Source organism: Sphaeramia orbicularis, chromosome 5, assembly GCF_902148855.1.
Source record: "Sphaeramia orbicularis chromosome 5, fSphaOr1.1, whole genome shotgun sequence".
NCBI lineage: Eukaryota > Metazoa > Chordata > Actinopteri > Kurtiformes > Apogonidae > Sphaeramia > Sphaeramia orbicularis.
Window position 1 is genome coordinate 34894994 of NC_043961.1, and position 16737 is coordinate 34911730.

Below are 16737 nucleotides of genomic sequence, written 5' to 3' on the forward strand. Positions count from 1 at the left end.
AATGTGTGATCAGAAAATCATTTATATTTTTCAGAGATTCTCACTAAGCTTATTAAAAGTCCAGTGTAGCCATTTTAATATGAACATCATATTGTTATTTAAAGTCCAGAAAAATCAAGCAGCAAAAATTCAAATGCACAGATTTTTATGTGATGGTGACAGCGGTCAAATGAATCACAGGCTCTACATGATAATTGTAAAAATGTCACTGATAAAAATGAAGAAGTGAAACAGCTTGTTAGAGAGGCTAACGGCAGGAAGGAAGGTGAGGCAGAAAAGTCACGGGGTCTGATAAAGAAAATGTTCCAACAGCTATCAGCTTTGAGTTGATCTATTTTTGAAACCAAAAACCTAGAGTTTTTGCATTACTCTAGTCACCTCAGACACACAGCAACATTCAGTCAGTCAGTGTCTTTAACAATAAACATGCAACTCTGCACATCTTAAAAAGGAGCAGCGCCTCCAGTACTTTTAAAAACGGAAATGCACTAGTCACCACCAAAGCAGTGTTATATCCTCCTGAGACCCAGTAAATTGAAGTTTAAGCTTTTTTTTTTTTTTTTTTACATTAAATAAGTTCTGTGAATGGAAACAGCATGATACAACAAGTTTTTTACAGATACTTTTTTCTTTTTAAATGGAATATCGTTTGCAGTATACATTTTTTTTTAAGTAAAGTTAATTTTAAAGGGGTTATATTTTGCTAAAAACACTTTTATTACTCTTTGGTACTTTGTGTATTTGGACCCTAATAGTTCATAAAGTTTGAATTTGAACCCTCCAGGTGCTACAAAGCTATCTTTATATTTATTCTGGCAAAAATTGATTGGATTTCTACAACCCGTTTTAATTTCTGCTTAATTTGTTACGTTTTATAACTACACAGGAAAAATTACTGAGCATTTTTTCCAGAGTCAAAAGTATTTTCCTCAAAAAGAGTAAATTTGGCTCTATACTGAGTTTGAAGAGCTCTACCCAAAGAGTAACTTTTACTCTTCTTACAGAGGAACCAATGCTATCTGAGTAAAGTAAAATTTTCTTCAATTTGAGTACATTTGACTCATTTGCACATATAAGGTACAAGACTTCTGACAAATACTTCTCTGAGTACACTATAATTGTTTGTCATCAGCAGTGATTGTAGTAGAAACTGAAAATATGTCCAAACTTTGAGCCGATTACCTAAAATGTTCAGTTGTTGGTTGTATTGACGAACACAAGTGGCTAAACGGGACAGAGCAGCTCAGCCAACAACCTGGAGGGGGTGGGGTGTGAAGGGGCTCATTTGGATTTAAAGGGTGAGCGCTCAAAACGATCTTTCTGGTGTCATTACTCAGAAATAGGGTTGAAGATGGACCTGTGGAGTTGAATTAATGAAGAATTCAGACCCAAGCATAGCATTTACAGTTTATGTAGACCACAGGGAAATGTTTTAAAATGCATAATTCCATTTAAAAAAGCAAAATATCACTCCTTTAAAGTAAGGGTTTGTTTTTTTTGTTTTTTTTTTGTTTTTTTTTTAGTAAATCTGTGAAACTTGTCCACTGCAGAGGACAAAACTGCATTGCTGTATCTCAGGAGGATATGTTAAGTTTTCAGAGATACTTTCCTTTACGGAGTAAGTACTTTGACTGCCAAACAAGCCAACAAAATATTTGCATAGATTTACCTGAGATCCATAAAACAACATTTGCAGAGAGGGCGGGTTCAGTTAAAGACGTCGCTCCATTGTGGGTAAAACTCACATTTGCACACATGTGGTGTTGGTGTGTCCAGTGGAACAAAAAGTCACAAGCTACAAAAACAAGCTTGGTGATGAAAGGTTTCACACCAAAAATAGGTGACTTTACACAAAATACAATATTTCAGTCCAAGCTGAGGATCCTATGGTGCTCTGAGAGTTTCATAATATTTGGGTGCCCACAGTAGTCTCTGAACTCGTATGTCACTCCTGTAGCCAATACTGGTGTCCCAGCAGTACTCTGGAGAGAGCACCCTGCTGGGTTTGTGGAGCCACAGGTACTTGTTGAGATGGCTTTCATCATGCCACAGGGCCTCCACGTCATTTTGTTTGTCCTCCATGATGCTCTCGTAACAGGCCTCGGTCAAGGCCTTTACACGCTGCCATGTGCCTCCAAAGATGGCAGCGTGGTAGTAAAAATCCCCAGTTTCCATATAAGCCTTGGACTTTGGGTTGTGGTCATATGTAAACAGTGTCTTAGGAAAGTGGTAGAAGTGAGCGTGGAGCAGCCCTACCAAATCCCCTAATGCCTCAGACCCAAACCTCCCAGTAAACACCTGATCCACATCAAAGCAGAAGACATGGGTGCAGTGGTGCTGAATATCTGATTCTATGATATCAGATAACGTCTTCATTCGCATCATAGAGATGTCTTGCCATCTGGAGTGCTTGTCCACTTTGAATACCTTCATGCTTCGCTGAGGATGGAGTTTGATGTCTGGTACCTTCTCTGGCGTATCCGTAAAGATGTAATATGTAACCGGCAAACCCAACATGAAGTGATGCTCAGACGAGTTTAAGAAGGTCTCCAGATAAGCATCCAGGTACCTTTAATGGAGGTTGAGACAAGAACAACAGGAAACAAACCTCACTGAGTGTTGGGATGTAATAGTTAGGATAAAAAGTTTAACCCTTAAAGACCCACAATGATTTTTATCACAACTTCCAAATGATTTTTTTTTTTTTGTCTTTCCCAAGTGATTTGTCACCATTTATTATATTATCCTCTGTATTTGGTATTTTTTCAGTGAAATCAGATATTTTCCTATATTTAATTTACTGATCATTTAGATCAGGGGTGTCAAACTTATTTTAGTTCAGGGGCCACATTTAGCCAAATTTGATCTGAAGTGGGCCGAACCAGTGAAATAATAACATAATAATATATAAACAATGTCAACTCCAAACTTTCCTCTGTTTTAGAGTAAAAAAACTCAAATTACATCGTGAAATGTTTACATCTGCAAACTATCCTTTAAAATAATGTGAGTTAAAAAAACAAACTGAAATTTTTCAAGAAAAATAAGTACATTTTTAACATTATTATTATTATTATTATTTTATTTATTTATTTTTAATTAGACCTTTCTTTAACTCGATAAAATCCCATTGAGATCGAAATCTCTTTTACAAGGGTGACCTGGCCAAGAGGTCAGCATCACACACCATGACAGAAAACAGGTTTTACAGACAGGTAATAACAATAAATTAAAACAAATTCATATTTGTTCAGGGTATTCTGTTTGTTGAGAAATTAGAGTTTGTTTTAGTGTAAATACAGTTAAATTCCATGAAAATGTTAACATTTACAAAGAGAAACAATTTGAGTTGTCATTATTTATAGGTTATTATAATCGTATTTTACTGATCCGACCCACTTGAGATTGAATAGGTCTGTATGTGCAACCTAAACTAAAATGATTTTTAATATGTTAGTGTAACTTTTGCATTTCACAAATTCATCCCACTGGCCAGACTGGACCCTTTGGCGGGCCGGATTTGGCCCCTGGGCCGCATGTTTGACACCCCTGATTTAGATGTTTATAAAAGTTCATAGTAAATTCAGTGGTTAATAGATCAAATCAGGAACAAAAAGGAACAAATATATCATTAACTGAACATAAGTGTCTCCATCCACTGTCACTGATCCAACTCCATGGGTTTTACTGGTGAATCAATGTTGTAGAAGATGACAGTGTTTCCACGTTCACTATGGAGCCTCTGAACGTCCAAATGGGTCATATGTGATGACCATGAAAAGATGACAAACTGTATTTTACGCCAATTATTTACATGTACTGAAACAATTAGTGGTTCAACAGTCATTAAACATTTCAGATCAGTAGATGCTTTTGGTCAGTGGTGGATGTTTGGGTCTTTATGGGTTAACAAAAATGTATTAAAAACTATGCAGTAATCACATGGAAACAAACCTGCCAACAGCGAACACAGTGAGCGCCACAGTGGTTCCCTCCTGCTTGTGCATCCGATCATAAAGGTCTGGATCAAACATTCCGTCCCAGATGATGGGTGCTTTCCATGTTGTGCATGTCTGAACATCACGTCTGGCGCTGAAAAGTACGAGGACAGTTTTAAAGTTGGAAAACATTTAGTATTTAGTACTTCTTAGTATCATGAGAATGTGGGGTATGGAGCCATGCTGAACCAAAACTTTTGTTCATGAAAAAATTTAATTTGAAACTGAAAATTCAAGTTTTGATCTTGAATTTAAAAAAATATATATAAAAATGTAGTCAAATTAAAAATGAGTGGATGAAAAGTTTTTTTCAGGTTAAATATAATTCGGATTCACTTCAGTAATTCTTTTGAATACAGTTTTTATTTTCATTTGTCACTTTCATATATATTTTGATATTTGAGGTTTTATTTTTTCAGTTGCATGTTTTATCTTTTCAGATACAGCTCTTTTTTACAGTTTCAAATCTTATTTTTTCACTTGCAGATCTTTTTTTTTTTTTTGCTTTCAAATCTTTATTTCAGTTTCACATCTCTTTTATCGCATACAAAACTTTTGGCCCCTGATGTGGTGTGGGGGGGCGTGGCCTCAACGGAGAGGGGTGTGGAATTATGAGTGAGAGCATAATAAAAAGGCTAAGGACCTTCCACACTCATGTTGCCTTCATGGAACATAGGAAATAAAACAACTGAGACTCAACACTTTTTATACACCTTATTTGTGTGACTGGCAGTGAAATAACTGATGCCAGTGACAAACACATTTAAAAAGCTGTTTTAGACAGTATTGAGCACCATTTGTAGAATGATAGATTATGCCAGATTCTGCAGTTAAACAGCCACACATTAAATACATGGTTTGTACAATTTCCACAGAGCACTGTGAACATAGCGTAGTGTCTGCTTGCTATTGTCTGGTCCACCTTCTGGAACCAGCACACACATAACAAAACGACCCTTCAGTATAACATTTAGTAAACATATTTAGTATTAGTTAACATTTCTTATGTGTGTGCCGTCTACAGCAGGTGGACCAGATGCCATGATCGCAAGTGGCCACTACGCTACGTTCACAATGCTATGTGGAAATCGGGAAAATCAGTATTTTATGTGTGGCTGTTTAACTGCACAATCTGAAAAAAATTATCATTCTTATACCACAAATGGTGTTCAGTACTGTCTAAAACAGCTTTTTAAATGTAGGCTTTTCACTGTTATCAGTTTTTTTTTACTGCCAGTCATATGAATATGATACATATAAAGTGTTGAGTCTGAACTGTTTTGTTTTCTACCGAGGTGAAGTTGGCAGCGGGTTGGATATTCGACAGACATTCAAAAGCCACCGCCTTAGGGACTATCAATAAATTACTGGGGGTTTTTTTTGTTTTTTTTTCAATAGCTTCTCAGTCATGTGACCCAGAGACTCCAAACCAGTCTCAAATTATTATAATAAACAGGACCTTTAGGAAACACCACTTAATATTTCTCTCCAGTCTATATTCATATTTTTTTAATGAACATTATTCATATGTATATATATATATATATATATATATATATATATATATATATATATACATATATATATATATATGTGTGTGTGTATGTATGTATGTATATATATATATATATATATATATATATGTATATATATATATATATATATATATATATATATATATGTATGTATATATATATATATATATATATATATATATATATATATATATATATATATGTATACAATTTTTTTTTCTCTTTTTCTTCAATAGCTTCTTAGTCATGTGACCCAGTGATAATTTGAGACTGGTTTGGAGTCACTGGGTCACATGACTGAGAAGCTATTGAAAGAAAAAAAAAAGACATTTTTTGTAAAAAGATATGAATAATATTCATAAAAAATATTAAGTGATGTTTCCTAAAGGTCCTCTTTATTATAATAATTTGAGACTGGTTTGGAGTCTCTGGGTCACATGACTGAGAAACTATTGAAGAAAAACGTTTAGAGCAGTAATTTATTGATAGTCCCTAAGGCGATGGCTTTTGAATGTCTGTCGAATATCCAACCCGCTGGTAACTTCACCTCGGTTTATTTTCTATGTTCCCTGAGGGCAACATGAGTGTGGAAGGTCCCTAGCCTTTTTGTTATGCTGTCAGTCATGACTCCACGCCCACACGCCACATCAGGGCCAAAAGTTTTGTATGTGAAAAAAAGATCTGAAACTGAAAAAAGATCTGAAAGTGAAAAAATAAGATTTGAAACTGTTAAAAAAATAAGATCTGAATTTGAAAAGAAAAACAGGCAACTGAAAAAAATTAAACCCTGAATATCAAAATATATATGACAGTAAAAAATTTAAATGAGAACTACCGAAGTGAATCAAAATCACATTTAAGCTGAAAAAAACCTTTCATACACTTATTTTTAATTTGACTACATTGTTGTATTTTTCAAAATTCTAGATCAAATCTTGAATTTTCATTATCTTTTTTTTCCATGTAAAAAACTAATGGCCTCAGAATGGCTCCACAGTGTTGCCTTAACAAGATTCAAACCTTATGACTGAATATGCAACCAGCTGTTATTCCTGGTAATACTTATTTTCCTCTCTTGGAAAAAAAAAAAAATCCTCTGAAATTAAAATGGCCTCTGTAAATACTGGTTTATTTACTTAGCAAAGTACCAAGGCTTATCATGGTCCTTCAGATCTTAGTCATGTTTTGATATATGCAAGTCATGGTGCCAAGATTAAATTCTGTTTATAAACCGCACCAGATTAAAGATAGTATTTGTATCAATATTATAACGGTTCTCTGTGTCTGAGCACAAATTAAGCTCACACTTCTGAGAATTTAAGAATGAATTGGAAACAGTAGTTTAACTAATAACACATCACATTAGATCATTTTAAAGGTTCAATTCTAACCCTTTGTATTTAAAGCAGCCATTACTACCAGCACTTAACTTGACTGAATCATTTGACCACAACCTAAAAATATGAATTAACTACAAAAGTACTCAGAGAGCGCAGACGTCCGCCAAGGCAGATCAGTGCCCCCCCAATCACCACCAAAATTTTATCATTTGTTCCTTGTGCCAGTATCAACATTTCCTGACATTTTCATCCAAATCCATCCATAAGTTTTTGAGTTATCTTGCACACAGACAGACAGACAGACACACCAACGCCGGCAAAAACATAACCTCCTTGGCGGAGGTAATAAAATGATGTCAAGTAATCTAAGTCAGTTGAAATCCTATATTTAAATTATCTCACTTCAGTAAAATTTGTAGTACACTACACTACAGTACACTACAGTACACTACAGTACACTACAGTACAGTACAGTGTAGTATAGTATAGTATAGTATTGTAAATGTGATCAAAAATGTTCATCTTTGTCAAACTATCATGCTGACAGGCATCTACTGGAGATATTTCAATTTCAAGATGAAATGAAAAGTGATTTACCTAATTATGTACACTTTGGCATCATGATCTGAAACTACCTGCGGAGAACCAAAAGTACCATATGTAGAACATGGGTAACAGTCAGCAGTGTAGAGCGTGTAAGCAGCACTCTCTCTGCAGCGTATGTGGTTTTGGTTTGCACTTGAAAGTCAAACGTAGAATTTCCCCACAGACCAGTTTTCTGTATCATATTGAAAGTCTGCTCTGCCGTGTGAAGCAGCAACAAATGAAACGAACGCCACGGTATGAGCATGCAGTACACAACCTGCATTACTTTCGAGATTGTGTGTCATGGTCTTACTGAAGGTCAAGGCTGGAATCCAGATTGTGGTCCAGAGCCAGCATCTTTCCACTGTCCAAAAGGCATCTCTCCATGGGAATAAACCCAATTAAAACTCTGATATATGGAAACAAAACAGAACCACGTTATATTGGAATTTTAGCCATAAAAAAGAAGTTTTCTTTTAAATTAAGCACAATCTCTACCCATACAGATTTTTAAAAACATTTAATCTCTGTCATGCATGTTGTGCATTTATTCACACTTATGTTAAAACCACAATATTTGTAATAATTAGTCCAAACTAATGGTGTTAATATAGTAGATAGCACTGTAATACCATAATTCCCACATGGATTACCTGATAATTAATGCCTCTAGTATTTTAATACATTATCAAGTCATTAATGTGGCTACTGATGAGTCAAATCAGTCAGAAATTCAGTGTTTATGAACATAATTGTGCAATATATGTCTTTTGAACACCTGCAAAAACCTCGGGCTCTAACACCACATAAAAACATATAAAACAATCACACTTTCTTGTGCAATATGCTGAGCAGACCTCAGCCACACTGTTTTCCTTTATTTACCTATTTGTTACAACAGTTTTGTACATACATCTTGCACATACATATTTGCATATTTATATTTATATATACATTTTTAAAATCTTTTTATTCTTATGGCGTGTATTTAATTGTTTTTATCTTGGCCAAAATGCATCATAATTTCATTCTACAGTGCATCTCTAATGTAATGTCTGAATGATAATAAAGAATTCTGAATCTGAATTTTACCGTAACACTACATTCAAATGATCGATATGTGGTTGTGTATCTCATTCGAAGTAGGAAATGAATCCATTTGGACAAGTGCAATTGTCTCTGTTTCTCAATAATTCATGCATGAAAGGATTAATGCACCCATAGGAGTGTCCATAAGAATAAATTAAACGTGGACCAAACAATAAAAACAAGTTCATATTAAACTCCTCAGAGTGCCTGTAATGCATGAAGACTGTTATGGTTGTCTGTGAAATTTATATAATTTTTATTTTGGTACTCACCTCAAAGACGGAGCTGTAAAGTAGAGGATACTGAGAACCAGAGGAAAGCCAAATATGTATTTAAAAGTATTCTTCACCTTGTGTCTGCAGGAATGAAACAAACACTACAATTAATAAGAAAATAAGTGTTGTATCGCTTCGGTGAGTATTTAAAGATGACACGTACCCCATTGTTGAAACAGGCTTTAGTCAGGAGAAGGAACAGCAGATGTAGGTTCACAGATATATCGGCACCTTTGAGAAAACAGAAAAAGTGTGTATTAAATCCTTTTTAAAGCGGTTCAACATTGAGGCTGAGTAATTTATAGACAGACTTTAATTTAGATTTACTTATTGGTTTGTTTAATAGGGATCATGCACATTTATGAACATTACTGTATAAAAATACACCCATGTAAATATGCCAGAATTAGTAAAAATAACTACTTTTCATCTGCAGTCCCTGGGCAGGTGACAGAAACAATACATAAAACAGCTAACATTAATATATCACTCCTTTGTTATAATTTTTTTTTTTTTTAAATTACATACACATAATGATGACATAGGCAAATAAACAAAAAAACAGATAGACATAGGATGACCACCTCTATACATACATACAACTAAACAGAGAAAGTGTATGGGTTTAGTATTATTAGGATTATCTGTAGTCTAAAAAGTTGTGTGAAGTCACACTTACATAAAATACATTTCAAGCACAAACTGACTGAACAGGCACAATGTCAGTTTCAAGTACTGAAATAACAAAAATGTACTACTTATCAAGATCTGTTGAAAGGTCAGGCACCCGGGAAATGTCAGAAATGTAAGGGCAAAATGCAAATAGCGTATTTTATATTTCATTTGTGGCGGAAACAAAACCAAAACTACGTCATTTCAAACATGTCTCACATATAACCCTCAGTCTAACCTCTAAAATAGTTTGGTCCTGACCTGGTTAATGTTAATACGTTTAATTCACCATAATCTTCTAAAATTAACAATGCCTCAGAAAATCAAACATCCCCTTCCTCTGTATCTGTTGGTGTCTTCTATTAACACACACAAAACATGTACACAAAATAGAACTTTTTTTCTCTTTAGTCTAAAAAAAAAAAGCAAATTCCTAATAAGCTGTTAAAATGGACGATAATAAGTATTCTGCTGAATATCCTGTCTACAAGCGGCTTTGCACAGAAGTATCAAAAATGGATTTGGCAGTTTCCCACTGGTGCCACACGTTGCACTGTACAAACACAGCCTGACTCTTTTATTCCTTCACAGACCTGCTTTCCAAGGTCAGCATTTGCACACATTCAATAACCTGTTGATATCCTCTATCATAAAGGATAAAATATAAAGAAACTGACTGATCAAGATTTCTCTCATGCACTTGGGATACAGCCTCTAGAGATATTAGTTAAATAACTTTTCAGTTAAAAATATTCGATTAAGCTTTTATATATGCTTTTTAATTGTATTTGTTTTCTAAAATTGTATCTTATTGTCATGCTGCAAACAGAGACCTGGGAAACTATATTTTATTCTATCATGTCTGTTGGTTGAATGAAGTAAAGATGAGTCTGAGCAAATATAGTATTGAAAATACAGGATGTTATGTATGGATACATGAGTGTGTGTTTCTGAGATAAAACAAACCCAAAAGAGTGTTACAAACAGTACATGCAGCTACCATGAGACTACCATCTGTAAATATACTCACAAACAATGAAAACACTCAAAGCTTTTCTTACACACAGAGCAATAAATTAGAAAAAGAGAAGTTTGACTGTTACATTTGGTGGTTGAATGCTGGAGAAATGCCCTTAATTTGTATCAATTAACGTTATTGAAGATGATGCAAACTTATGTAAACTTTCAAATTCTGAGAAATGTCACTGCAAAAGCACTTACAATCTAATGGACGCAAACCACAGCATGAAGACGGAAAGAAAACATCCTCATCAGTGTTTAATTGGCCAAATGGACCTGTCTCACAGTCTGAACAGTCTCTGCTGTACACTGAGAGGATGGGATGTGCCAGGGTGGGTGGAATAATCCAAGTGGTGCTCTACGAGGGGAAATACTTCAACTAACAAAGAAATTTTTAATAGAATAGCTTCCTCCCTCTGACAATAAATGTGGCCTTTTCTTTGGAGCGAACTGTAAACAGAGTTGTGTGTCAGAGCCTTACAGTGTATATAAAGATGGATGCCTCCATCTATGCACAAATTCAGCCAAAATCCACCCATCACAGAAGCTCATATGATGCTTGTGGAACACAGTTTGGAGCAAAACACTCCTGTAGGTAAAAGCAAATTAGCTGAACACTTTTAGTGCCGTTGGACTCCTAAAAAACACTATGAACAGACTGGAATAAAGTAGCTAGCCTAGCAACAGAAATGCTAACAACCCATGATGCTGTGTAATGTTGTACAGTGAAGCCAGGAACTTAGACTGCTAAGAACAGAAGCTCAATATATCGTTTCATAGTAACATCATTACACAGTCAAGTTAAATGTACAAAACAAGGAACACAGCACACAGCAAATACTAAAAAATACAGTGATAATGTTCAGACAAAAATCTTTTAACCCTATAACGCCAAAGGTATCATATTTGATACATGAGTTTTGAAGCCCTCTACATGATCAGTGTGATGGGTTTTTTTTTCTTGAAAAACCTGATGTATACAACTAGATACATGCAATACATGGATAATCCACCAGAGGGAGGGATTTGTTCACCAGAGGCCTTTCCAGTGACACTACCAGACTGTCATTAATGAGGAAGGAGGCAGAACTTCGCCAAGTTTGAATAGGAATCACCAATTTGTTAGACATGTTTGTGTTAAATTATGTTTTTGTTTGTTCAAAAATAATAATATTTGAGCATTGAGACCCGATGTATCAAATATGATACAAAATTGAAACTCATACATGGAAACTGGTATTTGAAAAAAAAATTTGGGGGTTGTTCAGAAGGATCAATAAAGGCTCCAGTTTCAAAGAACTGGAATTTTCTGTCAGTGATTGAATGGTTCAGGCTTTACAGGGTTAATTTCATCTGGATGAAAAAGAAATCATGTAGCATAAAATAACTGAAAAAAACAAAAAAAAATATTGAGAATTAATGAATTTATGTTTTTCTGCTTTATTCTTATAATACTGATTTTCTTTTCAACATACTATTAATGTATTCTTTAACTATTATTTTCTTTTATCCTCAGCATGGCTATAATACTAAAATACAGGACAGGGAGCATTTAGGAAAAAGAAATGAACAGATCAAACCCAATGTTAATAAACAACAAAGACAGATATGGCGTCAAGATGAGGCCAGATAAAATTATAAACATGTGAGAAGTATTGTCAGTGCAAGTGAAGTTTTGTAAACCAAACATATATATTTCTTTTTAAAAATGCACCTACAAAACTTAGCCCCAACTGTACACCAGACGCAGAACCTGTTTGACTTAAACAGACCTCGTATCCAGTTTCGAGTCACTTACGTAACTGGGAGCTGATGGAGAGCCTTACTCGGAACTGGATCCGAGGTCTGTTTAAGTCAAACAGGTTCTGCATCCGGTGCACAGTCAGGTCTGTGGCCGAGGCTGTGAGCCAAGGTTTGGCGCTTGGAGCACAGCTTGGTTCCGAGTTCCATTAACAAAATTGGTTCCATTTACAGATCTTGAACCTGGTTTGGAGAACGGAACCAACTTCTCTCTGCCGGATTATAATAAGTGATGTTAATTAAAGTGAAATAGACGCATTGCAGTGGTCCCTCCTGTCTAGACCAGGTCTGGACACACCTCTCATCTAACCAAGCCCCCACATCAAAAAGAGGCCAGAATGTTTTGTAACTGCAGAAAAGTATTTTGTAACTATGGAAAAGTTTTGTAACCACAGAAAAGTTTTGTAAATGCAGACAAAGTTTTGTAAACGCAGAAAGCCTTTTGTAAAAGCAAAAAAACGGGTTTATAGGAGCAAAATAAGTTTTGTAGGTGATTTTTAAAAAGAAATATGTATTTTTGGTTTACAAAACTTCACTTGTGCTTACAACACTTCACATACATGTGCAATGTTATATGGCCTCATCTTGACACTGTAGACAGAGAAAACCAAGTCAGCAGCTGAAAGTGAATCACACATTAGTAGAAATTCTGTCTAAGCAGTTATGTGTTTTCAATACATAGATCTCTGCCTGGGAATGAATAACAGTTTATGCAATAAAAACCGTTTCCTCATTTTAGTAACTGAGGCAAAACATTTTACTGATACAGTTAAAACTCAGTCTGGTCGTTCAGCTTTTTCGAGCTGTCTGTGAGTTTGACAGGTTAAAGTTCACAAAATGCTTCAGGTCAAGAAACACAAAGGACTGTCAGCGTTTTGTTTTTAAGTGACAGAAATCCCCCTCTTTTCGATTAGGTTGGTGGCACAAAAGATTCACTTAGGTGAGGTTTATAACGATAAAACTAGATTCAAAAACAGCAGCAGTGTAAAAGTGAGTGTTATTTACCCATGACAGTTCATCCTACAGTATTTGCCCAAATATAAAGCAGGAGTTTATAGTTCTACCAATAATCTCTAAAGACTTTGACTCTATATTCATAATTATAGAAGATAAATTTTGATCCACAGAGGATCTGTATGATCAGACCTTAAATGCTTTACACTGCCACATTTTAAGCAAATATATTACATTTTATTGATTTTAAAGCTTGATTTAAGTGATTAAATGAAGTTGCTCCTCAGTCTCTCTGTAAATACATGATTAAAGTGTAAGATTCACTGGACATTTTCAACCGCAGGTTCCCATTCTGTCAAACTTCTGCTCAGACATGTGTCTGAACTCACTTTCAGATCATATGAAGTCTGATATGAATGTCACCTCTGTCATGAGAGACATTAAATCCTGGTTTATGCAGCTACAAACCTGTCATGTTTAATTGCAAACATGATGTGTGTTCAATGTGTATTCGACATCCTGTTGCAATGAGATTCACTGATACAATATTTTGCTGTATTTCCCTCACACTATACTCAGGTTATACTTCACATTATAACACATGTATATACCTATGACCACGTATCTGTCCTTATCAGATAATTAATTAATAATATGAGTCATTACTTTTTTTTTTTTTTTCCCCTAGGGAAATACAACCTATTTACTGTAATTATTCCACTAACAACTTTTAACCTCCAAGAAAACCCCAGAATAAGAAAACACCAGACATTAAAAAAAAAAAAAAAAAAAAAACATGGATTTTTATGTTACAATCTAACCTGATGATGAATTATGCCAACAAACAGGGCTATTTTAACAAACCTACAATAAGTAGGACTGCAATTATTTAGATAAATAGATAAACTTGACTGCAAAATGTAAGATCATTCGGTAATGACGCGCGTCTCTAAAGCGCAAAAGTGTCACAGTTTTCAGAGGAGACTATGTGGAAACAGCAAGTCCGAAAACCATCATATTTTCCTGGGAGCTATCCATATTTCCACTGAAGTTTTTACGCAGCTGCTGCTTTTTCATCACTATTCAGAAATAAACCCAGGCTAAGTTGAAATGTTGGCACAATGACAGCGTTAAAAATACAAACGTAATCTGTGTTCATGTTTGTTAAAGCGGACCGGACTGAAGTCGACTACCCTTATGGAGCTCATTGTTTCTTGTTTTTTTTTTTTTTTTTTTTTAAAGGTCGACACCCTCGGCCAAATGAAACGCATATAAATAAATAAAATAAAATAAAAAAGTATAGGGAACTTACCAGAATTACGTGTCAGGTTCATTCAGGCTGAAGACCATCATGACAAAAAGGAGATCCGTCCTCTGTGGTCTGACTAAACTGTGAGTGAAAAGGGAGTGACTGTTCCTCCAGAACTCTTCAGATCTCAGGTGAGGACACACACACTCTTCCTGCTTCGTCCGATCAGGAGCCCCCACACACACATACGTTAGTCAAACGGATGTGGTCTCTGATCCCTGACGATAGTTAAGAAGGAAGGGAAGTGCCTGAAGAAAGCTGTCAAACTGAAGAAGACCAAGAAAATGAATACGATTCTGTGCGTAAATTATGATGGCCGCGGGCGTAAAAGTGCCACTTGTGCGTGTGAATTCTTTCCATCCCTTCCAGTGTAAACACAAGGACAACACGTGTAACCTACAACTACCCAGTAAAGTTAAAGTAAACACTAAGACATGTATTTACAGTCTGAAGACTTGGAGCATGCAGACCAAGCACAGATACACAACTGAGAAGCCAAAGCTAACTCATGACTTTAAATTATTTAATGGTTTCGATCTCCATCCAAATAAATGCTTGGCATAGTGCTTTGAAACATTCGGTAACACTTTACTTGAGGGTCTAGTTTATGATGCATTAAGCGCACATTCATAAGACATTATAATGCATTATAAAAGTCATTACAACAGTTTATGATCATGTACAACAACTTATACCAAGGTTAACACAGTATTATAAGTGTAGGCATAATGTATTATAAATTCAGCTTTCATAATGTTTTATACATCCAGACCAAAGTGACAATAGTGTTCGTAGGAAGAATCTCCAGTCCTGGGTTACAGAACACATTCTAACCATCAGAATTGTAGCCATTTATAAAGACACAGAGAACTGCTCTGACATGTAGTTTCTGAAACTGAATAATGCCTTAGAAACATTAATAATAAGTGACAGGATGACTGATGATATTACAACACAAGTATGATGATGTATGAGCAGTATCTGCTGCTCTGAGTAAAGTGTTAGTCAAAAATTATACATCAAAGTGTTCTTAATAACTCTTTATTTTGCAAAAACAAAACATGAAAAGAACAGAGTCAGTAAATAGAAGTGTTACATGTTGCATTATACATAAATAAAAAATAATGTGGCAGCTCTAAATCTTTGTTAATTCAATCACATACTTGTTTTTAAATAAATATGAAATCCCTAAAATAGATGGGTATAGGGACCAGTGACAAAACCTAACAAAAGTTCCCCACCTAAAAAAAATAATTTCCTTCACATTGCTTTGGTATGGATGTATAAAACATTATGAACGCTGAATTTATAATACATTATGCCTACACTTATAATACTTTATTAACCTTGGTATAAGTTGTTGTACATGATCATAAACTGTTGTAATGGCTTTTATAATGCATTATAAATGCATTATAATGTCTTATGAATGTGCACTTAATGCATTATAAAGCTAGACCTTCAAGTAAAGTGTTATCACATATTCTTAAGAAGTATGATGCATTCTGATCTGCAACCACAACAGCAAATAAAGACTTTGGATTTGTGGACAGGGATTCAAGAACACATTTTATGATAAGTGTGATTGAAAGTGTTTTGTTTTGTTTTGTTTTCTAAGCTGTTGATGAGGTTTATTTGCAAACCGCAATGTCAGTATCATTTAGCTCAAAGATAAGGGAAGTCACAACAAGATTAGTTTGAATGAGATGCTTTTTTCCCTAATTTAAACACTAACATAAGCTTTATTGGTATCATTTTAAATTCTGAATGGAAGATTGGAATGAGTTTTTCATTTTTTTCCTCACCTGTGAATTAGATTAGAGAATGAATGTTTCCTTATCAGCAATTAAGATAAAAAAAAAAAAAAAAAAACTGCAAGATTATTATAGTTTATTGCAGTTATTTATATTAATTTCTTCCTGGCGTGGCCTCTTGTGGTGTGAGTAAACTCAGACCTGTTGAAAACATCTGCAGGTTCTCAGTTTATGGATAACACTGATGAGTGAACTTCTCAACACAACAAACTGCATCTGGTTTTTGGATGAGATCCCAGACAAAGCAAATACATGTAGTACCTGGTTGTGCAGCTCTGTACATGTGGGCAAGTTGTAAACAGTCTTCCTCTGTGGACAAATCCACTTCTCTCATTGTGTTGGGATA

At 34.9% G+C, this 16737-nt stretch overlaps 1 protein-coding gene across 2 annotated transcripts; it reads right to left on the minus strand.

Moving 5' to 3' along the window:
- Nucleotides 1-1511: 1511 nt before the first annotated feature.
- LOC115419383 (alpha-1,3-galactosyltransferase 2-like) lies at nt 1512-14796 on the minus strand. Of its 2 annotated transcripts, none has more exons than XM_030134121.1 (6): nt 14581-14796; nt 8986-9053; nt 8820-8903; nt 7772-7867; nt 3955-4092; nt 1512-2569 (listed from the first exon to the last, which is right to left on the minus strand). In XM_030134121.1, exons 2-6 carry the CDS (start codon nt 8988-8990, stop codon nt 1885-1887), a joined length of 1008 nt encoding a protein of 335 aa, XP_029989981.1. In that variant the 5' UTR covers nt 8991-9053; nt 14581-14796; the 3' UTR covers nt 1512-1884. The 2 variants fall into 2 exon arrangements, with proteins under 2 accessions (XP_029989981.1, XP_029989983.1); XM_030134123.1 differs by lacking the exon at nt 14581-14796 and adding an exon at nt 10716-10734.
- Between the last annotated feature and the right edge of the window lie 1941 nt (nt 14797-16737).